At 55.5% G+C, this 22,412-nt stretch overlaps 1 protein-coding gene across 1 annotated transcript in view; it reads right to left on the bottom strand.

Annotated features, from left to right (window-relative positions):
• Positions 1–21: 21 nt before the first annotated feature.
• ZSWIM5 (zinc finger SWIM-type containing 5) overlaps positions 22–22,412 on the bottom strand; it is a 102,242-nt gene continuing 79,851 nt past the window's right edge. The window contains exons 3-14 of the mRNA XM_087730808.1: positions 21,708–21,856; positions 20,938–21,088; positions 15,381–15,560; positions 12,928–13,104; positions 10,499–10,645; positions 9,389–9,526; positions 8,592–8,852; positions 8,024–8,159; positions 6,074–6,231; positions 4,079–4,242; positions 3,697–3,778; positions 22–3,267 (exon numbers count right to left, since the gene is read on the bottom strand). Of these exons, the coding sequence (XP_087586934.1) occupies positions 2,405–3,267; positions 3,697–3,778; positions 4,079–4,242; positions 6,074–6,231; positions 8,024–8,159; positions 8,592–8,852; positions 9,389–9,526; positions 10,499–10,645; positions 12,928–13,104; positions 15,381–15,560; positions 20,938–21,088; positions 21,708–21,856 (2,606 nt within the window). The 3' untranslated portion in view covers positions 22–2,404. The remainder of the gene's footprint in view (positions 3,268–3,696; positions 3,779–4,078; positions 4,243–6,073; positions 6,232–8,023; positions 8,160–8,591; positions 8,853–9,388; positions 9,527–10,498; positions 10,646–12,927; positions 13,105–15,380; positions 15,561–20,937; positions 21,089–21,707; positions 21,857–22,412) is intronic.

Genomic DNA, 22,412 nt, shown 5'->3' with positions numbered 1-22,412 from the left:
CAGAATGGGGAAGCGGGGATGCCTCTCCCTGCCAGGCTGTAGAGTGTTGTGCCGAGGGCTTGTGAGAGAGGATGTGAGCCCAGAGCACAACAGGCATCTCCTGGCACTATGGCTGCGCTCAGCCCTGCTAGGGGAGGTGAGCTGCCCAACGCTGGCAGCGTCACAGCCTGGGAGCTCACAGCCCACCGCTGCCACAGGCTCAGGGTGAGCCGTGCCACAGTCCTGCTCAGGTGGGAATAGGCAACATGACATCCACCCAGGGCATCCCTGAGCAGGTGGGAGACCCAGCAGGACTTACCTGGGGGACAGCTGGCCACATGGCGGGAGCCCTCCAGACACTAGGACCACCAGCACTCTGCCACACTGGCTGGGATGGTGGCAGGGACGCTATGGCCTTAGCATCAGCGTCACCCTCCTCCAGCTCCCAGAGCCTCTTTGGGACCATCCCACCGGTCATGGAGATATTCCCCCCCCCCCCGCCCACATCCCCATCTCCTCTGATCCTGCGGGCCAAGTCTGCCTGGGGCTCAGCAAACCCTGCAGAAAGCAGCCCAAGCTGGACAGGGACCTGCTGACGCTGAGTGTGGCAGGGAATTGCACCCTGAAGCAGCCAGGGTGCCTTGCCACTGCTCCGTCCCCCTCCTTGGGGCGCAGGAGCTGGGTACCAAGGGGCTGCAGCAATGCCGCATCCCCGCCGGGGCTCTGCCCTGCTTGCATTGCCTGCAACGCCAGGCTGCCCAGCAAGCGCGGTTACCCCTCCGACTTCAGAGAAAGGCAGTAGAGATACAGGCAGTAACGTTCATCCCTTTTATTATTAAACATCAGATGAAGAGGTCGCACACACACATACAACGCACGCACGCAAAAAAAAGAAAAAAAAAAAAAAAAAGGAAGGAAAAAAGAGAGAAACGGACTGGTTGAAGACCGCTATTTCGGTGGCGACAGAGACCGAGTACAATTGGTTTCCTGGCCGGAGCACGGACACAAGTCACTTGCCAAAAAATTAAAAGTCAAACCAGACAGCAGATAACTAGCCCACGTTCTCTAACTACAAGTCACCATCCAGACCGGCCCTGGGCCCCCTCAGCCCTCCCAACCCGCTGGCAAAGAAATGAACCAAAACCGAAGAGCCGCCAGCCCAGGGCTGGAGAGTCTGCCCCGGGTGCGGGGCGAAGCCGGGAAGGGCTGAGCGTCAGCCGCACCACGGAGCTGGGAAGCAGAACGGTGCGGGGAGGCGGCACGGCTATGCCTGCCCCCCTCCCTCCCTGGGAGCCGGGCAGCCCTGGTGCCCGCACGCCTGCCCAGGCACCCCGCACCCCTGGGCCCGCTGGGAGACGGCCGCGTACGAGGCGATGGGCTCTTGTCCTCCGTCGCCAGCATCCATGCGTGTCCGAGCGAGCGTCGCCCTGAGTCCCTTCCTTTGCTGTCCTCAAGCGCTGGGCTGCCACTCCTCCTTCCGTCCGTCCGTCCGTCCATCCCAGGGCTGCGAGTCGAGCGGACGTTCGCCTCCCCCCACACCCTTCTCGCTGCCGACGATGCCATGGGAACCTGAGAAATGTTCGCGTGCCTCCTCCTCTTTTTGTCTGCGGTTTTGTTTTGTGTGGTTTTTTAAATAATAGTTATAATAATAATAATAATAATAGCAATAATAAAAATAATCGCCCCAGCCCACGACAATTTCAAGTATCCCCCAAATAAAAGACAGAATTATAAATAATTATAACTTTACAATTTAATAATTGACACATATACTATAGTATTTACAGTATCATAAATGCTTTTTTTTTTTTTGTGTTACTTTTAGTAAGCAATCCCTGAGAACAGTTACTTTAACTTGTTTTTATTGAAGTATCTTCACAAATAGAGGAGTTTGCATGTCTCGGGCGGGCGGGAGAAGCGCTCTGCAAAGCCATCGCTTTTGGTGACGCATGAGGTTCTAGTGTTGCGGGTTTCTTTGCTCGCTCTTTTTTTTTTTCCTTTTCTTTTTTTTTTTTTTTTTTTAATTCCCCATGTAATTTTAAAGATTTTTGCACTCTGCAACCTTCGGATCCCTCCAGCGACCGCTTCCTTCAGGAAAGAGGTATTAGATTTCCAGGTTAGCTTTTGGTATTGGCAAGGGAGGGCAGGGGGCTGAGCGAACCATCCTTTTTCCCCGTGGTTGCCTTTTGGTTTGTGCCCAAGGAATCTCTGGATCCTCTCAGTGTGTGAAATGGTTAAATCCAAGAAAGAAAAAAATAAAAAAACCAAAAAAACCCAAAGAAAACAAAAAAAAAAGAAACAGAAGACCAGAACAGAGCAGCCTCTGCCGATGGGGGGAAGGTGATCTCCGCTTTCCTTCCTTCTTCTCTCCCGAGTCCCCGTGCTGCGGCCGGACCCTGCCAGTGAGCGTGGCGGGGGCCGGGGCTCACCCAAACCGTTCCCGCACCAGCAGCATCAGTTTTTTCTTGCCTTTGTAGATTTGTTTGAGATTGTCAATGAACTGGGCAAACTGTATGTGCCCGTCCTGCGCCAGGAGGAAGGTCTCCCTGGCCTTGCTGAGGAACTCGATGAACTCCCCGTAGTGCCGCGGGCTGATGTGGGTGAGCCGGGAGTGGGTGGTGTTGATGTAGGCGCTTATCGTTGCGTCCAGCAGCTGTCGCAGGGGGGCTTTGTCGGTGGACATCAGCTTCCCCGAGTTCCTGCGGCCGGGGATGCCGGCCAGCCCTGGGGCCGTCATGGTGCAGCGGCGAAGGATGTCCGAGAGCACCGTGGCACAGTGCACGCTCTTCACCACCAGCGGGATGATGGCCGCCAGCTCATTTTTGCCCAGAGAGTGGCTCAAGGCGCAGGCCCAGAGCACATCGTTGATGGCTGGGTGCGTGTCCTGGTTGTAGGCCAGGTTGAGATGCGTCATGGCCAACGAGGCCAGTTTGAACGCCCGGAGCGGGTAGCCCCGGTGCTCCATGTAGCGGGCGATGGTGAAGAGCTGGGTGTAGGTCATGCCAGTGGAGGCGGCGTCGATGACGATCTGGTAGGCAGTCTCGAAGGCAATGTGGTCCTTCTCGCAGAGGGTCAGGGCGGACAGGGCGCAGTTCTGCGGGTCCTTCATGGCGCACTGCAGGGCCAGGGTGCGGGCGCAGCTGGCCAGCTCTTCCCGCTGCGGGTAGTCCAGGCTCAGGCGCAGGATGGTGTTGTGGGACATCACCGTGGCTGCCACAATGCTGGTGGCTTCCGTGGGGGTGAACAGCGAGTACCAGCTCTGCAGGATGCTCACTAGGGCCCTCACCCCTGCAAGAAAACACTGGGGTCACGGCACAGCCCGGAGCCTGGCTCGGACCACGGGGCTCTTCCGAGTCCCCAGGTGCCCGGAGCCAGGGCAAAGCCAGCCTGCGGCAGTGCTGAGCTGCTGCCTCTGCTCCAACAGGGACAGGGCGGAGGGGGACAGGCAGAGGCTGGCTGTGCTGCAGGGCCCAGCGAACACCGCTGGCCTGGCCTGGCCTGGGGGTACAAGGGACCTGTCCCAGTCCCAAACCCGGCCACCATTGTGGCCCCAGCCCTGCCAGCTGGCACTCTGGGAGTGCAACCAGTTACCCAGGAAGAAATGGGAGACTCAGGAGAGATCAGACACCCAGGGCTATGAACGACCCCAGGATGTCCGTGCCCACCGGGCTCCCACCAGACGCGGGCCGGATCTGCTCGACGTGGCGAGGCACTCACCCACTTCGGTAGCGCACGTCACCAGCCACCTCACCATCTCCCGCCGCCGCCAGTTGAGGGTGGACAGGGTCATGCGCATCACCTGCGAGGCAAACCTGGGGTGACTGGCCGCCCCATGGGGCTCCACCGAGGCCACCCAACACCATGGCCCTCCCCAAAAATGCCCCTGGCCCAGCTGGCTACTAGCTTCCCGCGAGGCTCCCCGGCACTGTCTCGCCTCCTCAGCAGGCACAGGGGCCTCCTGGGGCTGAGCTCCCCCACTCAGGACCATGCAGGGACGAATTCACTCTTTCCCCAGGGGGTCATCCGCTTGGTGGAAGACTATCATGCTGCAGCATGAGGGGCAGAAGGGCCACCGGCATCCCCCCCCCCCATCCTGTACCTGGAGCCCCAGCTCCAGCGCCACATTGAGCAGGGTTGTGTCTGAATTGCTGTCAGCCGGCGTGGCAATCTTGAATGCGTCTTGGGCCAGCTTGAAGATCAAGGAGGAGGAGTGGATGTTCTTCTGGATGGCCTCCAGCACCGTGCGTAGGCGCAGCATGTCCCCTGGGTGCAGGAAAGGATGGTCAGATGGCTTGGTCTCCCCCCACCTTGCCCCCGAGCCCCATCTCCTGCCTGCACCGGGTGGTGAACAGCCCCTTCAGCATGGTCAGCCCCTTGGGGCGTCCACATGGAGGGATGCACAGAGATGCTGGATCAGGCTCTTCAGTCCAACAGCAAAATGGGGTGTCCTCCCCAGGCAGTGACACATCCTACAGCGCCCATCCTCGCTTGAGACCATCCACTCATGGAGAGGACAAACAACCCTGAGTGATCCCAGACACGTCCTGGAGCATTAGCAGACATCTCCAGGCACCTGGATGTTCAACCCTGGGCTCAAGTTTCACAGCTGTAAGGCAGCCTTTTCCCAACAAAGGAGGGGTTTGGGGAGATGCTCAGCGCTGAACGGCTGCAGAAAGGTCAGTCTTCATTTATGAACATTAAAAAGAAGAAAAGCTGTTTGCTGTACACATACTGTCTTGCCTCACGCAAAGAAAACCAAATAACGCACAGAAGCATGAAAAACCTAGTGCTGCACCTGGGCACACGCAGACATCTTGGGTGACTAATAGCTAAAGATATCGCCTGCCACCCACAGCAGCTGCTGGCACCGCCACCAAAACTCAAGCCTCCCTAAAACAGCTCGTGGGGGCGCGGGCGAGAGAGGCTGTGAGGATGCAGGATCATATCAGGACATGCTGCGGCGGGGGAACACCTGGGGAAGACGATGGTGGGAAAAACAGACGCAATCCAGTGGCCCTACACCCCCAGCATAAAAACCTCATCCCCATTAGGCACTGGAAGGGAGAGGAAACTAAAGGATAAGCCAGGTACCAGCTCTCCATCAGGGCATTGCAAGGCAGGGGCAGGACACCATCAGCCCTGGAAAAGCAGCCAAGAGGAGGACAGCTGGAAGAAGAGGCTGCTGAGGCAGCGAGGCTGGAGCTTTCTGACAGCTCATTTACCTTCCACCTCGCCAGGGAAGCAGCACCTTCCCCATCAGGCTGGCGGTACCGGGGGCCAGAGGCTGCTGCAGACTGTGCAGGACAGCAGCGGGCAGCGGTAACCGCTCAGCTCGCCAACCCTCATGGGGCACAAGGTGCTCGCCATCCTGGTGGGGTTGGTTTCTGGACAGAGGGATGTTTAATGAAAACCCCATGCTCGCCTTCACCATGGCGCCTGGGCAGGAACTGAAGAGGCCTGAGAGACCAGTGAGGAGGTGTTTTACGAGCCCCCTGAGGATGGGACCCCGGTGTGCCACCCAGCACAGCTGTCCCCGTCTCCAACCCTGCCGAAAGCCACACATGGTTTGGTGCACAGGGAGGTCTTCTCCCTCCTACAGCCTGTGCAAGATCACTACCACAGGGCAGGAAGAGACAAAGCAGAGGTAAAAGGATAAGCAGCTTCAAACTACACCATGGCATGAACCTGCAACGTGTCTGTCAGGGCTTGCTGACCTGGCAGCTGACCATGCTGCAGGGCACGCATGGTCCAGCATCACCCAGGGGCACTACCCAGAATCCACAGCACTGTGGTGAGCATCCCTGCAGGGCTGCCTGCACCTCTTGGGAACCTCCCGTCCCGCCCTGACAGACCATGAGCTTTGGTGCCTTTTGGGACAAGAGGCCCGGAGATCCCAGACTCCAGTGGGCTGCTCCAAGGCCAGCTCACCATGCCCTGCCCGTGGTGGGCTGCCAGTGGGGTGCCCAGCCTGGTCTCTGCCCGTGCTTGAGAGAGCAGAAGCAGGAGCTCCCTCTTTTCTCCAGGAAAAATCCCTTTGACGCTCTTGTGCAGCTCCGTCCCATCACCCCCATCCCAGAGCCGGCCCCCCACCAACCTTTGGCTGCCGTGAGCATGGTGGAGGCCAGCTCGCACTGCTGCGACTCCAGGTGCCCCAGGGTGAACCAGCGTGGGTATCTGCTGGGGACCACCGAGACCAGGTGGTGGGGGTGAGTCACGTCGCCGGACGGTGCCGTGGTCTCCAAGACGGGCAACCTGAAGAGTAAATGGGAGGAGGCAACATTAGACCTCGCCACAGCAGCCCCAGCTTCACCTCCTCTCCCCAAGGTGCTGGCTAGGAAAGGCAGGGGCTGCCTGCAGGCAGCTGCCCGCAGCGCCGCCTTTGAAACCATCCTGCTGCTGTGCACGTGTGGGGGCTCCTGAGGCTGCATGCTCAACACATGGGCATGGGGATCAATCTGAGACTGACTTGAAAGGGGGAGAATGATCCGTGAAGTGATTTATAAACTTGTAAGGAAAAGCACAAGCCTCGGGGGGGGGGGGGGGGGGGGGGGGAAAGCAAAATCCTTCCTCCCTCCCTGCTCCTTTCATGTCAGAGCACCCGGCAGAACTCCTGGCTTTATCATCTGGTTCTTCTTAAAATGCCCGGTTATGATCAGAAGCAGCGGCACATTTCCCCAGGGCCTCTGCAGCCGGTTTGGGTTACCTGCTTGTGTGGGGATATCTAAGAGCCTGGAAAACCCAGGGGAGAAGGAAGCCTAAGGAAGGGGAGCAGGAGTCTCACATCACCAGCCATGGTGACAAAACCATGTCGGCTCTTAAACCCCTGAGTTGGTCCCTGGTGTCACTAACTCGGTGGCCAGCCACAGCATGCAGGAGGGAAATTGTCCCCCTGGACATGGAGAGCATCCAACCATCTCTGCTCTCCTTGCTTGCAGGCTTGGGGTACCTATGGGGCAGCAGAAGTCCAACCTTCCCAGCCCAGGTGAGAGACACCCCAACACAGGGGGTCCCAGCTGGGAGCAGGGGCCAGGCACTGACACAGGTGGCGAGGAAGCAACGTGCACCCCCAGGGCACTCAGTCCTGTTCCTCCTCGGTGGCTGGAGGTCTTAGGTCTGGTGGGGCATGGTGTCCCCACGCGCTGCAGAGGCCCTTGGCTGCTCTTTTAGGTCTGGTTGTCCTCCTGAGCAGCTCTTCCCAGGACAGGGGGATTTCAAAATTTCCCCCGGTGTTGGGGAGAGATGGCCCATTTCACTGAGGAAATGCCGCAAGAAAGATGATGCTCTGGGCTGGGACTTTTAATGTTGTCAGAGGGAGAGGGCACTGGGATGCTCTGGAGTTGACGGTCCTTCAAGCATTGACTCATTTGGGAAATTCCAGCCTTTTCAAGACCCATCCAGCCCCTGCCAAAAAACTGCAGTACACGGACTGATGTCTGAGGAGTGTCACACACTGGGAAGGGAGATGGGGCAGCTCTCAGCATCGGCCATGTCCCCAGTCCCAGAGACGGAGCTGGATTTAATGGAGAACAGAGTGCAACTGTGCTCTCCACCCAGCTTTGCAACATCCTGGAGCCCGGGGCAATCATCTGCCCATCTGTGCCAGGATAACAGCCCTTCCTGCAGACAGGGAGGGCTGCAGGGTGCCCAAGGCCTGGCGGACTCAAGACAGATGACAGCACCGTTCGTGCCTGGGACCTGCTCCAGCGGAGGACGCCGGGCACCAGGACAGGCAGGTGGCGGTCCAGCCTGGGGCGAGGGGCTGGGCAGAGGGCTGGACCAGCAGACATTAGCAGGCCCATGCAAATCCCTACTGATGGGGCTTGAAAACCAGGAATTGCCCAAACACAGAGCAAGAGTCTCTTTGCACTGCTGCTTGGTGCCCGGGCAGCTCTACACGTTGCACAGGAAGATCCCAGGAATGGCAAGCTCTAAGCCTGCCTCTACTTCCATCCCTGCTCTAGGGTTGTAAAGCATCCCGGCTTCCCAGCGGAGCAGAGGAGAGCGGCAAAATGGGGGGCAGAGATGGAATAAAACAAGCACCAACCTCATGGCCCGCAAAGCCAGCTTGTATGCCAGGTCTGCATCGTGGGGCAGCAGAGCAGAGAACAGGTATTTGGCAAAGGTGTGCATGGGAACGCTCTCACGGTGGATGACTTCTCCCAAGCCGCTGAAGGGACCACCTAGGCGGAAGCAGAGCCCGTCAGCCAGAACTAGCACAGCAGGATTTGTGGCTGCGGTTTGCACCACCCCAAAGCTTTGAAGATCTGCTCAGCAGCTCCCCAGTGCATTACTCAAGCTGGATCCAGGGCAAAGGACTGCTCTTTCCTTTTCCAAAAACCCTTTCAGGTCAAAATCCCTCAGAAACTAAGGCCACATGCTTAGCACCCTTCTCCATAATGCCTCTGAGGCAGTCTCAGTCCAGGGATGTCAGCAAACCCTTGCTTTGCCAGATGATGGGGCAGAGCAGCCATCCTACAGATCTGAGCACCACACCCACAGAGGAAGAAGCCAGGATGGGGTCAGCCAGGCATAAACCTTGGGAAGGGCACCCTGGAGATGTTACCAACGCCCAGCTAAGACACAGAAGCCAGTTAGAAGAACCAAGCGCCCACCTTCCAGCAGCAAGATGCACTGCTTCCGCAGGGTCTGCACCAGCACCGGGTCCAGCTCCAGGTCCTGCAGCCGGGCAATGATCTGCTCCTCGTTGCGGCACACTTTGTCCTGGGCGTAGAGACCTTCAGGCATCACTCTCTGTTGACCCATCCCCATCAGGGCCACCTCTAAGGCCAGGGACAGGTAGGACTCGCTGCTGTCTTGGCTGCTGGTCGCGACGGGCACATGTTGATACACTGGGGGTTTGGAGTCCCCGGCATCTAGAAGAAGGGGGAGAGATGCAGCAAGGTTGGAAGAGCCTTCCTATATGGCAGAACCACGGCAGAGAGAAAAACCTCTCAACTTCAGAAGCCAGACCCATGCTTCCCTTGCTGCCTGCCTTCAGTTACCCAGAGAAGATGGATAAAAGCTCCCTGCAGGAGATGTAGGCTTCGCCCTCCTTCCTGCTCTCACTAGGAGATGCAGGAGACCTGAGACCTGTGCAACAGGGTGCACAGCTGACACCAGAGCCTTCCTGCTGGCCAGCATGCCTCAGCCCAGCTCTGCTAAGCCAGTCTCCTGCTCTGCTCTGGCTGCAAACCAGAAAAACCGGGTTGGGAAACCTCACTGGGAAAACTCAGGGCACTAACTTTCCCTCTCTGCACTGCAGCGCTGCCCTGACTGCTCCTGCAAAGGTGCAGAGAGGGCAGATTTGGAGCCCAGGAGTCCCAAGCCCCAGACCTGCACCTGGGGTCTGCCCGCTGGGCTCGGTTCAGCCGTAGCCACTGGGAAGGGAGCCAGGAGGAATGCTCGGTACCTGAAATTTCAAGGCAATTTTCCTCTTCTAATCTACATGCTTCAGTCAGGGTGAGAAAGAGGCAGCCTATGGGGTTCAGAGGGTGGCCTACCCAGCCCTCCAAGTTGGTGATGGTTGTTGCTCCTCGCTGCAGCAGCTCTGCAAAAAATGGAACAGAAAGACATTAAAAGTGAGGAATTTAAAGACAGGTTCTGCACCCTGAGGGGTCTCTGAGACCAGAGGCCTTTTCTTACCCCATGGCCTGGGACGGAGGGACCTCCAGGGCCAACTCTGGCATGGTAGTTCACAAGGGCAAGGAGCAGCTCAGAGCAGCCACCCTGCACGCTGCCACAGACATCAGAGGGAGTAGGCACACAACAAGAAAAGGTGCCCCTAAGGCCACATAAGATGCAGCGGCTTGTTCCATTCCAGGAGGACACGAGGGACTGCAGAGTCCCAGGATAGGGTCTATAAAGTCAGACCTGCAGCGTATGGACTCATTTGCAATGGTAGCCTGAATGTTTTGGAAACACAAGCAGAAATCTCTCCAGAGATGAGAAAGACTCCCAGTGAGTCTTAAAAGCTCTGTTTTTTGAAGATCTTAAGCTGGCTGAGGTAGCAAGGTCCAGGAGTCACTGACCACCAGCAACACTGCAGTAACTGACCCCAGCTCCCTGCCAACTGCAACTGCAAAAGGAGAAACACCGGGCTTGCCTCCTGGTACAATTTACTCAGCAAATACAAGGCGGAGGCAGCACACGCAGCCAGTTAGTGCAGCTCTGCAGACAAGCAGCTCCTCTTTAATGCAGGCATCACTTGCCTGTGCAATCCTTACAGGCAACCAGACACGGTGACAGTGGGAACAAGAACATCCCTACTCCAGCAGCCCGAAGATGGTACATGGGCACCTCTGTCCTTAGCATGTGGGTATCAACACAGTTTGGCTCAAGCAATCAGATGCATCAGTTTGTCTTTTTAGGGTGTGAGTAATCCCATACAATGCTGCCCACCATCAACCTCTGCTGCTCTGATGGGGCAGCGCTACTCTCTGAGGTGGAGAAGACTTTCTCAACCAGCTGGGGCACCCAAGCCAGACCTCGTGAGACACTTCTCCCATAGCTCTACTCATACCTTTCTTCTGATGCTTATATATTTCCAGCTGCCTTTGCTGCTGCAGTCGCAGGGTGTTGATTATGGCAACAGTTAGTCGGAGAGCTTCTCTGGGATAGCCGTGGGAGCGCAGGGCATCCACCCGAGCGCAGGCTGTCGGGACATGTTCTGCAAGGCAAGGACAAACATGGGGGCATGGCTGAGCCAGAGGAGCACAGAAATCCTTGGTATGGTACCAATGGGGGTAGAGAACCTGATGGCATCAGGCTTCAGGGCATTTTCTTCTACTGATCTTCCCCATGCCCCAGCTAAACTCCCGCTCCCTGTCTTGAATTCATCCCTTTCTCCCTGTTCCTGGCAGGGATGCCTACCAGGAATACTAACGGGACTCCTACCATGTTCAACCCACAGCACTCACGTCGGTACCTAAATCCCCACCTCCACAAACCTTATCTAATGGAAGCATTTCCAACACAGCATTGCTGCAATATGATGGCTCCAAACACAGGCTGTTACAAACCCGCCACTCATTTCTCCTAAAATCTGCACGGCTTATAGTGACTCCTCTCATTTCTCCCAAATGCTTCTTAGCATCTCCTCCAATAACTCGCCCTGCTCTCATCACACAGGCGATGATACATGGGGTGAGGCTGTGCATCTGGCACTGCGCTGGGGGCACTGGAAGATCTGGGGTGATGTTTTGAACGGCTTCCTTAATGCCTCCGTGGAGCGAGCTCTGCAGATACCCCGTCTCTTCTGCAGCTCTCCTACCTGGTGTTTTATTATTAGGAACAGTTGCATGAACCCCCACCCAAGACTCACAGTTGCTCAGGAATTCATTTGCTCCTGCTGCTCATTGCTCACCTGAAATCACAAGCAACTGTGGAGAGGATTATGACTGAGTGAGAAATTAGCGGGAGCAGATGACATGACATGCCGCATAACAAGCAGCGAAAATCCCATTTTCTTGCAAAATGTCCTACCAAGGGGGAAGGAGGGGGGAAAAAAAAAGGCAAACATAGAAGATCTCAAATTATGGCAGAGGGATAATTTCTATTCCTGGAAGAGCTCAGAAAGCTTTGGAAATGCAGACAACCACCTCCACAAATGGGGTTTCCACGTCCCAAAGGTCACCCGCAAGGAATACAGGAGGAAAACATTTCAGAACAAACACATCTGTAAAAGAGCTTCTTGTTGCTCCCTCTGTTCATTTGCTAAATGGATGAAATATTCAGCTTCTCACTGAATTCATCACTGGAAGTTGCTGACAAATCACACTCCTCTCCCAGCACTGAGTCCCTGAAGGGGTGCCAAGAAAGCGAAAGCGCAAAATCCAAAAATCATGGCAAATACATTAGAAAAATAACATGCACCAACCAGCTGGGCCGAAGGGCTCACCAGAACCCAGATTATGCTAGGGACAGGGGAGCTGTGGCCCCCACACCCCTGCTAGATGGAGTCCATGGAAGCACTAACCCACCACCACTGCCTATGGCTGCGCGGGGAGGAGACCTGCTGCCTGCAGCTACATAGAACTCATCCCAGAGTAGAAATGTCCTCTCCTGCTCCAGCTAAGCCAGCAGAGGTGTACCAGCAGCCTTTAACTTATCTCCTGGCCTTAATAGCAACTTAGTGCCGGCTGCTCCACAAACCACATCTCTGGATGGCTTTAAATTTTCTCTTCCCATTTGGCTGGGTGACGGCAGACCCCGGCTCCTGGAGTGGCCGACAGTGCAGTGGTGGGTTTTGACCTGTTCCATGTCCATACATTCACCTCTTGGGCTGCAGAGACGAGGCATCAACCCTCCTGGAGGTGTGGGGGCTTGCGTCTCCCATTTTGGGGTCAGTCTGAGGGCTGACAGCCACATCAGGTGCCCCCCAAGCTCTTTGTCTCACATGTTCTCATCCCAGACATGTAGCTGTCGAGGGTCTGCAGATCTGCCCAGGGTCATGACTTTGCAGTAGAGAAGTTGTGTGGCTTGAGGTACATGGACTAAAAGTCTACAACACAGGAAGGTACTGGGCTCGACTGGCCCAGTATGCCTTAAGCTCATACAAGGCTTAATTGTACTGCCTGCTAATTGCCTTTAAGGGAAGACTAAAAATAGGGTGAGAGCAGGGAAGAAAAAAATCCAGAAGATACAGCTGTGCTCCCCAGGCAACTTTCAAGGGACTTTAAGTGTCCAGTCCCCCTGTACTGGGAACAGTGAGAGCTTGCACTGGGGACAGCCAAACACTGGCAAGGTGAAAGAGGACACGATGAGCCTGGTCCGAGCTGCCCAGGGGGAACCTGGACTGTAAAGATGTGGGGCTTGCTATAAGGACTGTGGCTGGGGTGTGGGAGGGCATCAAGTTCTTCTGCTTGCCCTACTCCTCAGGCTAAGGGCCAGGGAGGCAATTTCAATCCAGGATGCAGAATCTTGCAAGGGGCTGCTGGTTTGGATGCTCACCTAGCCACAGCGGCTGCCCCTGGGAGTTGAAGAGGAGGCTCTCGCCCTCCCGCTGGTAGGAGGGAGACACGTAGAAGTCACTGCTAATGATGCGCTGCAGGTGGCTGTCCTGCCAGTGGAGGTCACAGCCCTCGATCGCCCGGGTGAACACAGTTCGTCTGGGCCTGGCCAGCGAGTCTGCAAAGAGAAAAACTGTCAGTGCCTCAGTGGGGCAGGGGCAGCCTATTCCTGCCCCCAGACATGACCTCCCTGGGCAGAGCAGTGTCTTTACAATGAGAGCAAAGCCCCACCTGGTCCCACCCCAGCCGTTTAGGAGCTGAGCACAGGGGCTCTGGCTCCTGCACTGTGGCAGATTGCCTTTAGATACCTCTGTGCCCATCCTGTCTCTGATGGAGACTGCCATCTCCTGGGACGGCATTGCTAATTAACTTGCTAGAATAGCTGCCTTGGCCAGAGAGGTGAGAAAAGAGGCAGGGACTGCCCTGCCATTAGCTTTCTGACGATAGTCCACTGTCACATATGAGGCTGATGCCTTGAAACGTGGCGGTGCATTCCCACTCCTGTGATGCTCAGAGTGCAGGCAGCTGCTGGGGGTCAGGACTGGGCTTCCTCAGTGTTACTGCCCCACAAGTACCACGAGCTCTCCTCTTCTGCTCCAACGCAAAGCCCCAGCTTCACTGAACCACAGCTGCTTAGATCAGCAGCACCTGAAGCCAAGAAGGAAACCACACAAGCATGTCTCATCTGCCTATGGGCGATGGGGGAAACCATCGCCTTCCAGCAACCTCCCCTGGCTGTGTGAGAGGGCTGGAAGGGAAGGGACAGCATCGTCTGAAACCCCACCTGCAGCAGATGTCTGTGCTCGTCCTCAGACCTGCTCTGTAACTACAATGATATTTTCAAAGCTATCGAATGCTGGATGAGCATTTCACTCTGGCCAGACAGACCAGACAAGTGGTTTGTCGGGAGGAAAATGCCCATCCAGAGCAATCCTGCTATTGCTCCAGCCACGCTGGAGCAAAAGGGTCAAACGCAGCCAGCGGGCTGCAAAACGGGAAGCCTCAAAGGGGATGCAGTGCTGCACGTTAGGTCCTGCAACCCATAAGATGGGCCGAGTTAAATGAGAGGGGAAAACAAAAGGCACTGCTCAAAGCTGATCCAGGGCGGCTGGATAAACACAATCTGGAAACGATGGCAACAAGCAATTAGCCCGAACATTGCAGGCACCCTGAGGTGGAGAGAAATTAAACAGGTGTTCTTACGCACAGAACCAAGCCTGCTCACTTTACCAGGAAGGATTTCAGGAATCAGCTGTTCTCCTTTCAGTAATAAAAGAGGCTCAGGCTCACAACAATTTGCAGCAGTATTTGCATATGCACAGACATTAACCCCAGGACACCTCCAGGGTCTGTGCTGCTTTCAGTCCCCTGCTTGGAGAGGCAGGAGCGCAGGGACAAGGGGACATCCCTGGCACACACTTTGGAAACTCCCTGCATGTCTAAAAACGTGACTTGCTCAGCCCCAGTGACCTGCCCCGAATGCCGGAGCGAATCCTCAGCGGAGCTGGGAACACCAGGGGGGAGTCCCGGGGCTGGCTCGGGACATGGAGCAAGGCCAGGTTTAAATTAAGCCGCTCCCCAAGGATGTGCACGGGGAGGCAGCTGGGGCATATGGTCCTGGCAGCGACAGGGTGGGCTCACCCAGAAGAGTGACGTTTCCTTCATGGCATGGCTGCCGCCCCCCTCTCCTCGTTCCACTTTGGCCACACGTAATACACCAAAGAGCAATTCCAGCACAGCAGATGGGGCACGGTAAGAGCAGTAACTTTCAATTAATGTCTACTTCAGGCAAAAGGAAGAGGAGAAAGTGCTTTAAAGGGATCAAATGCTTTGTCAGGGGATGAGAAAATATTTTAGCATGAAGGAACAACCCCATAACTACGTTGCTCCACTTGTGCTCTGCACTTGAACCGAGTTTAACATCCCTGGTTAATAACTTATTTACCATCTGAATCAAAGCCCAGAAGTGAGACCTAAGGGCTGGGTGAGGGGCTCTGCACCACCTCCAACTCCTCACTCTCACATTACAGCCAGGGCTTCAGAGCTCAGTTCCGCTCCGATTCAAGCAGCACTGTTTTTCTGTAAAACTCCATACCTAAACCTGCACAGACCATATCAGTCCAAACTCCCCTGTGGTCAAATTGCTTTAAAATGGCCTTTGAAAATGATTTGATGCTCAAAACACAGGTGGCTTCACCCAAGATGTCGCAAAGAGCCAAACACTTCCAAGTGTATCTAAAACCAGAAGCTGTAAAGAGAAGTGTTTTGTATTCCCATGCCTCCCAGAGACATCACCAGCAAGTGAATTGAGGTCTCTCAACTTTGGGGTGAGTTTTGACCCTGACCCAACCCCTCTGGCCACTGGCTGGATTTCCACCCCCTGCCCAGACTCACCTTGGCTGTGACCGGAGCTCTGCGTAAGCGCGTTGGTGATGTTGGGAAGCTCATTACCGTAATTACCATCTTCCAGGGGACAGACATCCATCTCGCCCCACTTGCGCAGCTGCCGGAGCCAGCAGGATTTCTCTTCCAGCTTGCAGTGCGGGTTTAACACCACGCACACCCACAGTGCCCCTAAACAAAGCCAAGAAATCAAGGAGGTGCCACCACCACACCCGCGGGGCAAAGCTCTTCTGCTGCCGCGCTTGTCGTGAGAGCCTGCAAGGTTTCATCAGCATCCATAAACTCATTTCAGCATAATGCACGGACCCAGGAGGGGGATTTAGACAGCTTTTAAATAAAAGTAAAACTCCTCTGTAATAAAGCTAAATTATAATCTCATGAGATGGGGGACAGTGGGGAGGAGGGAAGGAGAGAGCGGCTGTGTATGAATTTGTGAGTGCTTCTGTCTGCCAGGACAAATCTAGTGTTTGAACTACACATCAAAGCATGCTTAAAAACACCCTGGCAAGCTGCAGAGTCTGTATCTCCAAAGACTAACCTGATTTTGATCCTACCCACGTTCCAAGCACTTTAAAGCCCGCTCCAAATGCTATTTCATCTGCCATTGTTCTTCAGGCCATTTGCATTCAACTATTTAAAAAGGAGATTTGGTGTATTTTCTTCCTTTTTTTTTTTCTTTTTCTTTTTTAATCCCCAGTAGCCGCCAGCCTGCAGAGGAACCAACAGAGGAACCTGGAGCTTGGCTTCATGTCTCACAGGCACGAGCCCTCCAAGGTGGAAGCCCTCCAGATCTCGCAAGCAGAGGTGCCCATCAGTAGGACACACACGCTGACAGCCTCCAAGTCAACCACAGGACCTCACAGGCCTGACGATGCTGTCTGCTGCGCAAGAGGCAGAACCAGGCCCAAGGACATCTGTCATCATTTCATAGGACAGGGCTGACGCTGGTGCTGCTAACTGAGCCTTGCCGACTCTCCTGGGTCACCCACTGCTCTGAAAAGGGCTGCAGCAACCCAAATAAGTGCAAAACCATGAATTCTCCTTTAGCTAATTGCATTTTTGCCCAAATTTCCCTGCAAGGCTGCCAGGATGCAGCATGTTCCCTCCCTTGTGCCTGCCCTGCGGGGTGAGATGGCTGCGTGCTGGCACAGCTGTGATGCACGGCATCCCCGGGGATACCCCCGGGCTGAGCAGCCTGTGCTGCTCCTCCTTCTGCCTGGGTCAGATCCCTCCACACACCCAGGACAGCTCAGCCTCTCACAAAAACACCCTCCCCTGCCTCTCTCTCTGCACCTCCGTTCTCCCCACCCAGGCAGCTGCTCTGCCACAGCTCTCCATCACTCCCAGAGCCAAAATTCTCCTCCCAAAGTGACAGCCAGGGGCAGGACAACATCGCCCAACACATCTCTGTTGCGCGGCAAGGGGATTCCTCCAGGCACCCAAACCATGTCTCCCGCTTGCTGTGTTTTGTGCGGCAGCTCCCCAGCTGCACAGCCGCACCGTCGAGCCAGATAGCCCCAAGCGAGGCTGTGACTCCGACACAGGCAGCCAGAGCAGCCGGTCCCTTTTCCAGGCAGCACGAGGCAAAACCAGGCTGAGCAGCAATGTCCTGACTCCGGCTCCACTCCGGTATCTCCCCAGTTCTCTGGGTTATCGCTGAGCTTTGGTGGTGTTTTTGGAGCACATGTCCCGCCACCTGCCCTCTGCTAATTGGGACTTGTGGACATTGATAAGGCATAGAGGCTGTGCGCGTCTGGCTCCTCGGAGCAGCTCAGCTTGGCAGGAGAGACGTCACAGCATCACAACGCAGATGGTGGCAGCAGCATCGCATCCAGGAACAGGCATGGGAAAAGCAACCACAGGCACCGAAGATCCGCAAATATTCAAAGCAGCCCTCCAGCTCCATCCGCATCTCAGCTCCGCTGCTCTCGGGAAACCCCACCGAAACCCCACTCCTTTCTGATGAACAGGGGGGAATAAGACTTTTGAGCTGCAACGTCAGTGCTTAATGCACATGCAAGAGAAGAGCTGACTCCTTAGGGGCTTTTGGGGCCCATCCCTCCTAGAGGAGGTCCATGCCACTCATTCCCAGGCTCCTGTAGGCTCCACGGGCACAGAGTCTTCCAAAAAATCAGGTCTCAGCTCTGGAAAATGAGTCTTCCTTAAGGCTCTGGTTACTGCCCTCAGCTGAGTGGTGGGTGCCTGCTTGCTGCCCATCCCGAGGGCATGAAACTCCCCACCTCCTTGGGTGGCCATGAGCCAAATCCTGCACTTGGGTCCTGGTGTTGGGCATCCCGGGGCTCCGAATGGTTTTGGATATCCCCTTCCCACCAGCACTCCTGCCCATTGTTGCTGCCCCTCTTCATCTGCTCCAGAGCTGCTTGTGTAAAAAGCAGCCTCTGGCCTCTGGTGATTTTGGCTCACGCCTCTGACAGCGAGCTCGGCTGACAGGCGGTAACGAGGCTTGGTGCTCCGGCTCCGCTGCCCCCAGGAACGGGATGCACCCACTGGATTTTTGGCTCCCACATTTCGGCTAAGATGCGATCTTCGGAAGCCTCATGACTTCGCAACCTATTTTTGGGAGCCCTCTGAGGCATCCTTTGCCTGCCAAAACTCCAAGCCCCTGGGCTCTCCTGCAGAAGGGAAGACGTGGCGAGGAGGCGGGGACAAGGAGAGAAGAGGGATTCACATCTGTCTTGGCCATGACAATTATTTGGGAGATGGAAGAGAGGGGTTTTCTGAGCCCTGTGGTCAAGTGACGCGAGCTGACAGCACAAGTGACTCCTGTCCTGAGCTGAAATGCCGCACTGGGTCAGACTCCGTGTCTGCTCACATGCTACAGAAACCTTCCTCTGAACTTTCCGATAGCAGAAGGTTAAGTGGGGAACAAAGCGGCAGACCACGATTAAGCTAAGCCTCTAAACAAAAATGCTTTTTGATGACAGGACTGGGTGCAGGGATGGGGGGGGTCAGAGCCTTCCCAACCCAGAGGTCCCGGCTGCTGGCCCCGGAGAGGACAGGCACTCCGATCCCGCGCCCAAGTTTCTAAACCATCAAAGAAATTCTCCCCTTTCCCACAGGGTCGCTCCCCAGCTTAATCTGCTAAAATTCCCCACTGTAAACAAGTGGCTGAGATAAATAAACCCGTCTCCAGGCAGATTAAGGTCAGGCTGCACTTCAGCTGGTTTTTCGTCTATTTTTTGTAATTAGGCTTTAATCGTAAGTACTAATGCGCCAGGGCAAATACTCCCACGCCACAGAGCTCTCCATCCAGCAGGTCTCTCCTTTCGCTCCCCAGCAGACGGGGCAATAGATGTTCAGTTGGCAGCACACAGGCAAGCAAACGATGCCCTTTTTATTTTAATTTTTTTTTTTTTTAAAACTCTGAAATCCTCAAAATCCTTTACATTTTACCCAGCATAAATCCACAATCTTCTTTAAGGCTGATCTTCTTCCAATCCCACGCAAGTCTATGATGCAGTCTTTGCTAAAATCGATGATTAATTATTAAACACGTGCCTGAAATAATTTCTGCGAGGCCTGTTTTTCTCTTCCACATGGCAGGGGAATGCAGTCTGTGCTGGGGCTTCCCGCAGCAGCTAGCACCAGGCCCCTCATCCCTCCCTTTGGCAGCAGTGGTAACGCCGGGTGGCTTTGGCATCCGCAGCCCACGGGCAGACAGACAATGTGCCTTCACCACCCCATGTGCCCTGGCTACCGTTGCCTGCCCAGCGATGGTTTGGGGTGTCTCTCTGCATTGCTGATATTTGTTACTGGTGAACATCACCAACTCACTGCAGCTCTGGTCCCTCAAGGTTTGGACCCTTCCTTCAGAGGGATGCTCTGTTCCTACAGCAAATGCTGCCCAGGTCCAAATCCAAAAGGCTTCTGTAAGATGGGGGGAATAATCCCTGCCCACGGGGGGAATAGTCCATGCCCATCCTGCCCTGGAGCCACTTCTTGTACCATCACCGCATCCTCTGCAGGGGCTTCTCTTCAGTATGGAGATGCCCAAATCCCTCCCGTGTGACGTGCCTACGCCAGGCGAGCTGCTTGCTCTGACGTGCGTTGGCTGGCACCACGTTTCAACTGCTGTCACGCTGATCCAGCCTTGGTAGGGCCCTGACATTCCCTAGCCACCTTGCCATCTGCTGATGGGGACATTTTGTCGCCTCCTCCCGCTCTGCTGACCAAAACTATGCGTACAGACCTGGTCCTTGCATGGTTAAGCCAGGACTTTCAGTCCCAACCGCTCCCGCCTCATGTGTGTGGGAAGGGAAGGAGGGCTCTCGGCTTGGATAGCAGGTTTGAAGTCTGGCCAAATAATCTGTAATTCTGGGCAAACTGCTTCCTGCGTCCAGGCCTGCCTAGACACCCATCCATCCACATTTCACCAATGTGTTTGCTTTCTTCCATGTGGAAATTCTGGCTTGCTGGATTTGGCCACCTCTCTGGGATCCTTGTTCATCCAATCATTTAGCTGCAGCATCTCAAAATCCTGGAAATACGTTCTTGGCAAGCAAGCACAGATGAGCTCTTCAGACCCGGCGCGGTTATTTCCATCTAGGGAACTTCACACAGAAGCGAGACATCCCACCCGGCTCAGCCCTTGTCTGTGCTGTTTGGCCAGGCTCTCCGGTCTCACAGCTATGTTTGCATTTGTTGGGCACTTGGTATGAGGGTCTGTGATCCCAGCTTCAGTTTCAGGTACTCCAGACCCTGGGCCACCCTCAACCTTCTTCCAGCTCTACAACATCCCTTTGGTCCCAGCCCGTGAGCCCTTGCCCTTACACGGCATCTCCCACCAGCAGGCTGCAGAGGAGCTCAAACTCACTCTTCATGAAACTATGGCACAAGTCAAACTATTCACCCAAGATCCCAGATGTCCAGGAGAGCCCAGAACTGCTGGGTTAACTCCACCACACAACCAACCTCCCTGGGCCCACGTCATCTAAATGTTTTATTCTAATGATATTATGGTGTCAGCCAGCTGAGCCGGTGTCTAAGGTGCTTAGCTAGAATTACCCAGAACTGCATTTCCCTTAAAGCCAGGCTCTGCGCCGGCCATTCTGCCCCCCTCACCCTGGAAACGTGCACTAGAGCATGCAGAAATCTGTTAGACAGGACGCGACTTGAGAACCTGCCTTTTCCCCTCTGGATCACAGTTCCTCCAGGAATGGCACTTCCACATCTCCAGGCTACGCCCAGCCCCGGGGCTCACCAGCCTGCACCCTCCTTTGCAAAGGCTTTGGCGCAGCACACCCAACACCAGGCTGCTGCAAGTATGGGACCAGCCACACTCTGCACACCCGTCATCCTTGACTCCTTTGCAGGAGAGGGGCTGGTTTAAGGTGTTGAACTGTACAGTTGGGGCCTGATCCAGCTATCCCAACAGGATTTCCCCAGCAGGGGATAGAGCAAGCTCCTGGCATCTCTCGGGGCCTCTGCTCCCAAAAAAAAAGAGCCCCAAAGGCCTCTGAGACAATGTCTGCTGGCCTGGCAGCCCAAGCAACCCTGCTACTGCTCTCTGCAAGGCGTTGACCCTTACCCAGCTCATCCCAGAGCTGCCGGCACTTCTCCGTTATGCCTGTCCCCTGCTGCCTCCAGAGGGAGAGCCGAGGATCAGCCATGAACTGCTCTGTTATCAGCGTCAGCATCCTGGCCCCGTTGGAGTCCCTCATGCGCAGCATCTCCCGAACCTGGAAAGGACAGAGAGAAGGTCCTTTGTGAGACAAACCACAGTCCCCTGGAGGCGTTTAATACATGGTCACCTGGCTGGCAACCCACAGCTCCCTCAGTCTGGGGGTCCAGACTATAAATATATACATATATACGTGTATAGTCATACATTATAACGCTCATGCAATGGCTGTGACCTGGCTGGTTGGAGTCCAGCTGAGTTACAGCCACAGCCTAGGCTGTGAAGAGGACCAAGCAATCAAGAACACAAAAACAAGGCCCTTCTGCAAAGAAAAAGAAGAGCCTGCAGGCTGGTGCCACCTCTCCATGGTCTCGGTAGGCTCTGCAGGGTTGACTTTCCCCCCACCGTGCTGATGGGGAGATGGGGGAAAGCCCCCCCTCGCGCAGGGATCACGGCAAGCCCATTGCGTGGGCGGAACGGACCTGCCAGGAGAGCGGGTGAGACAACCCAGGCCTGACCCAAAGCCTGGATTACAATTGCCTGCTCCGCGACCGGGCGAGAAGGCACTGGAGCAAAGATTCCCAGCTGTGACGGGCACCCTGCCAGGGCAGCCGGCGAGCTGCCGGCTACGTGATGCGCTGAGTTGAGAGGGGAGAGAGCAGACGGCTCCTCCTCACCTTGGCAAACATGGAGTTGAGCTGCTTCCCCGAGCCGTAGTACCCTCCCTGAGATAGGAACAGCTTCACCTGCTCTCGGACCTGCTCCTCATCCAAGTGCCAGCAGTTCTCATCGTCGATGCTGGCCCCAGCAGTGGGGTCAGGAGCACCTACAGGGATGGGGAGGAGGAGAAAAAAGACAACCATGTTTATAGCAGCAGCGTCAGCAGTCCCACCAGCAAGAAGAAGTGGACCTACCTCTATTTTATATGGACCCACCTCTATTTTATCAGCTCAGGTGAGGGAAAACCAACCAGGCAGTGAGCCCTAGCTGACAGTGTCATGCTCTCCTTCCACGGAGGTGGCAGCAGCCGTCAGGAGGGATCCCGACCACAGGGCTAATGCCTAGCTAGCCCCTCTCCCTCTGCGCCCCACGTGAAGTGAGGCTGAGGAAGAGCAGGGACCTGCCTTCCTTTAAAGCCCCAGGGGAGCAGGCAGGGCAGCTGCAGAGCCTGGAGTGTTCCCTCGCTCCCAGGATCGCCCGGGGTGCTCCTCCTCCTGCTCCACATCACTGGTTTGTGATGCTTACATCAGTAAAACTCCAATTCCTGCAGGCCCTTCCCCACATTAGGAACAGTCTAACAGAGGTACCACTGCACAGGGGCTCCAGAGCCCTGGGTTAAATGCCTGGTCCTGCCCCTCATTTGCTTTAGGACAGTGGACAAG

This window comes from Nipponia nippon, unplaced genomic scaffold (assembly GCF_047370975.1).
Source record: "Nipponia nippon isolate SJK-2023a ecotype South Korea unplaced genomic scaffold, ASM4737097v1 scaffold_5, whole genome shotgun sequence".
Lineage (NCBI taxonomy): Eukaryota > Metazoa > Chordata > Aves > Pelecaniformes > Threskiornithidae > Nipponia > Nipponia nippon.
This window is presented reverse-complemented; position numbering and strand designations above follow the sequence as displayed.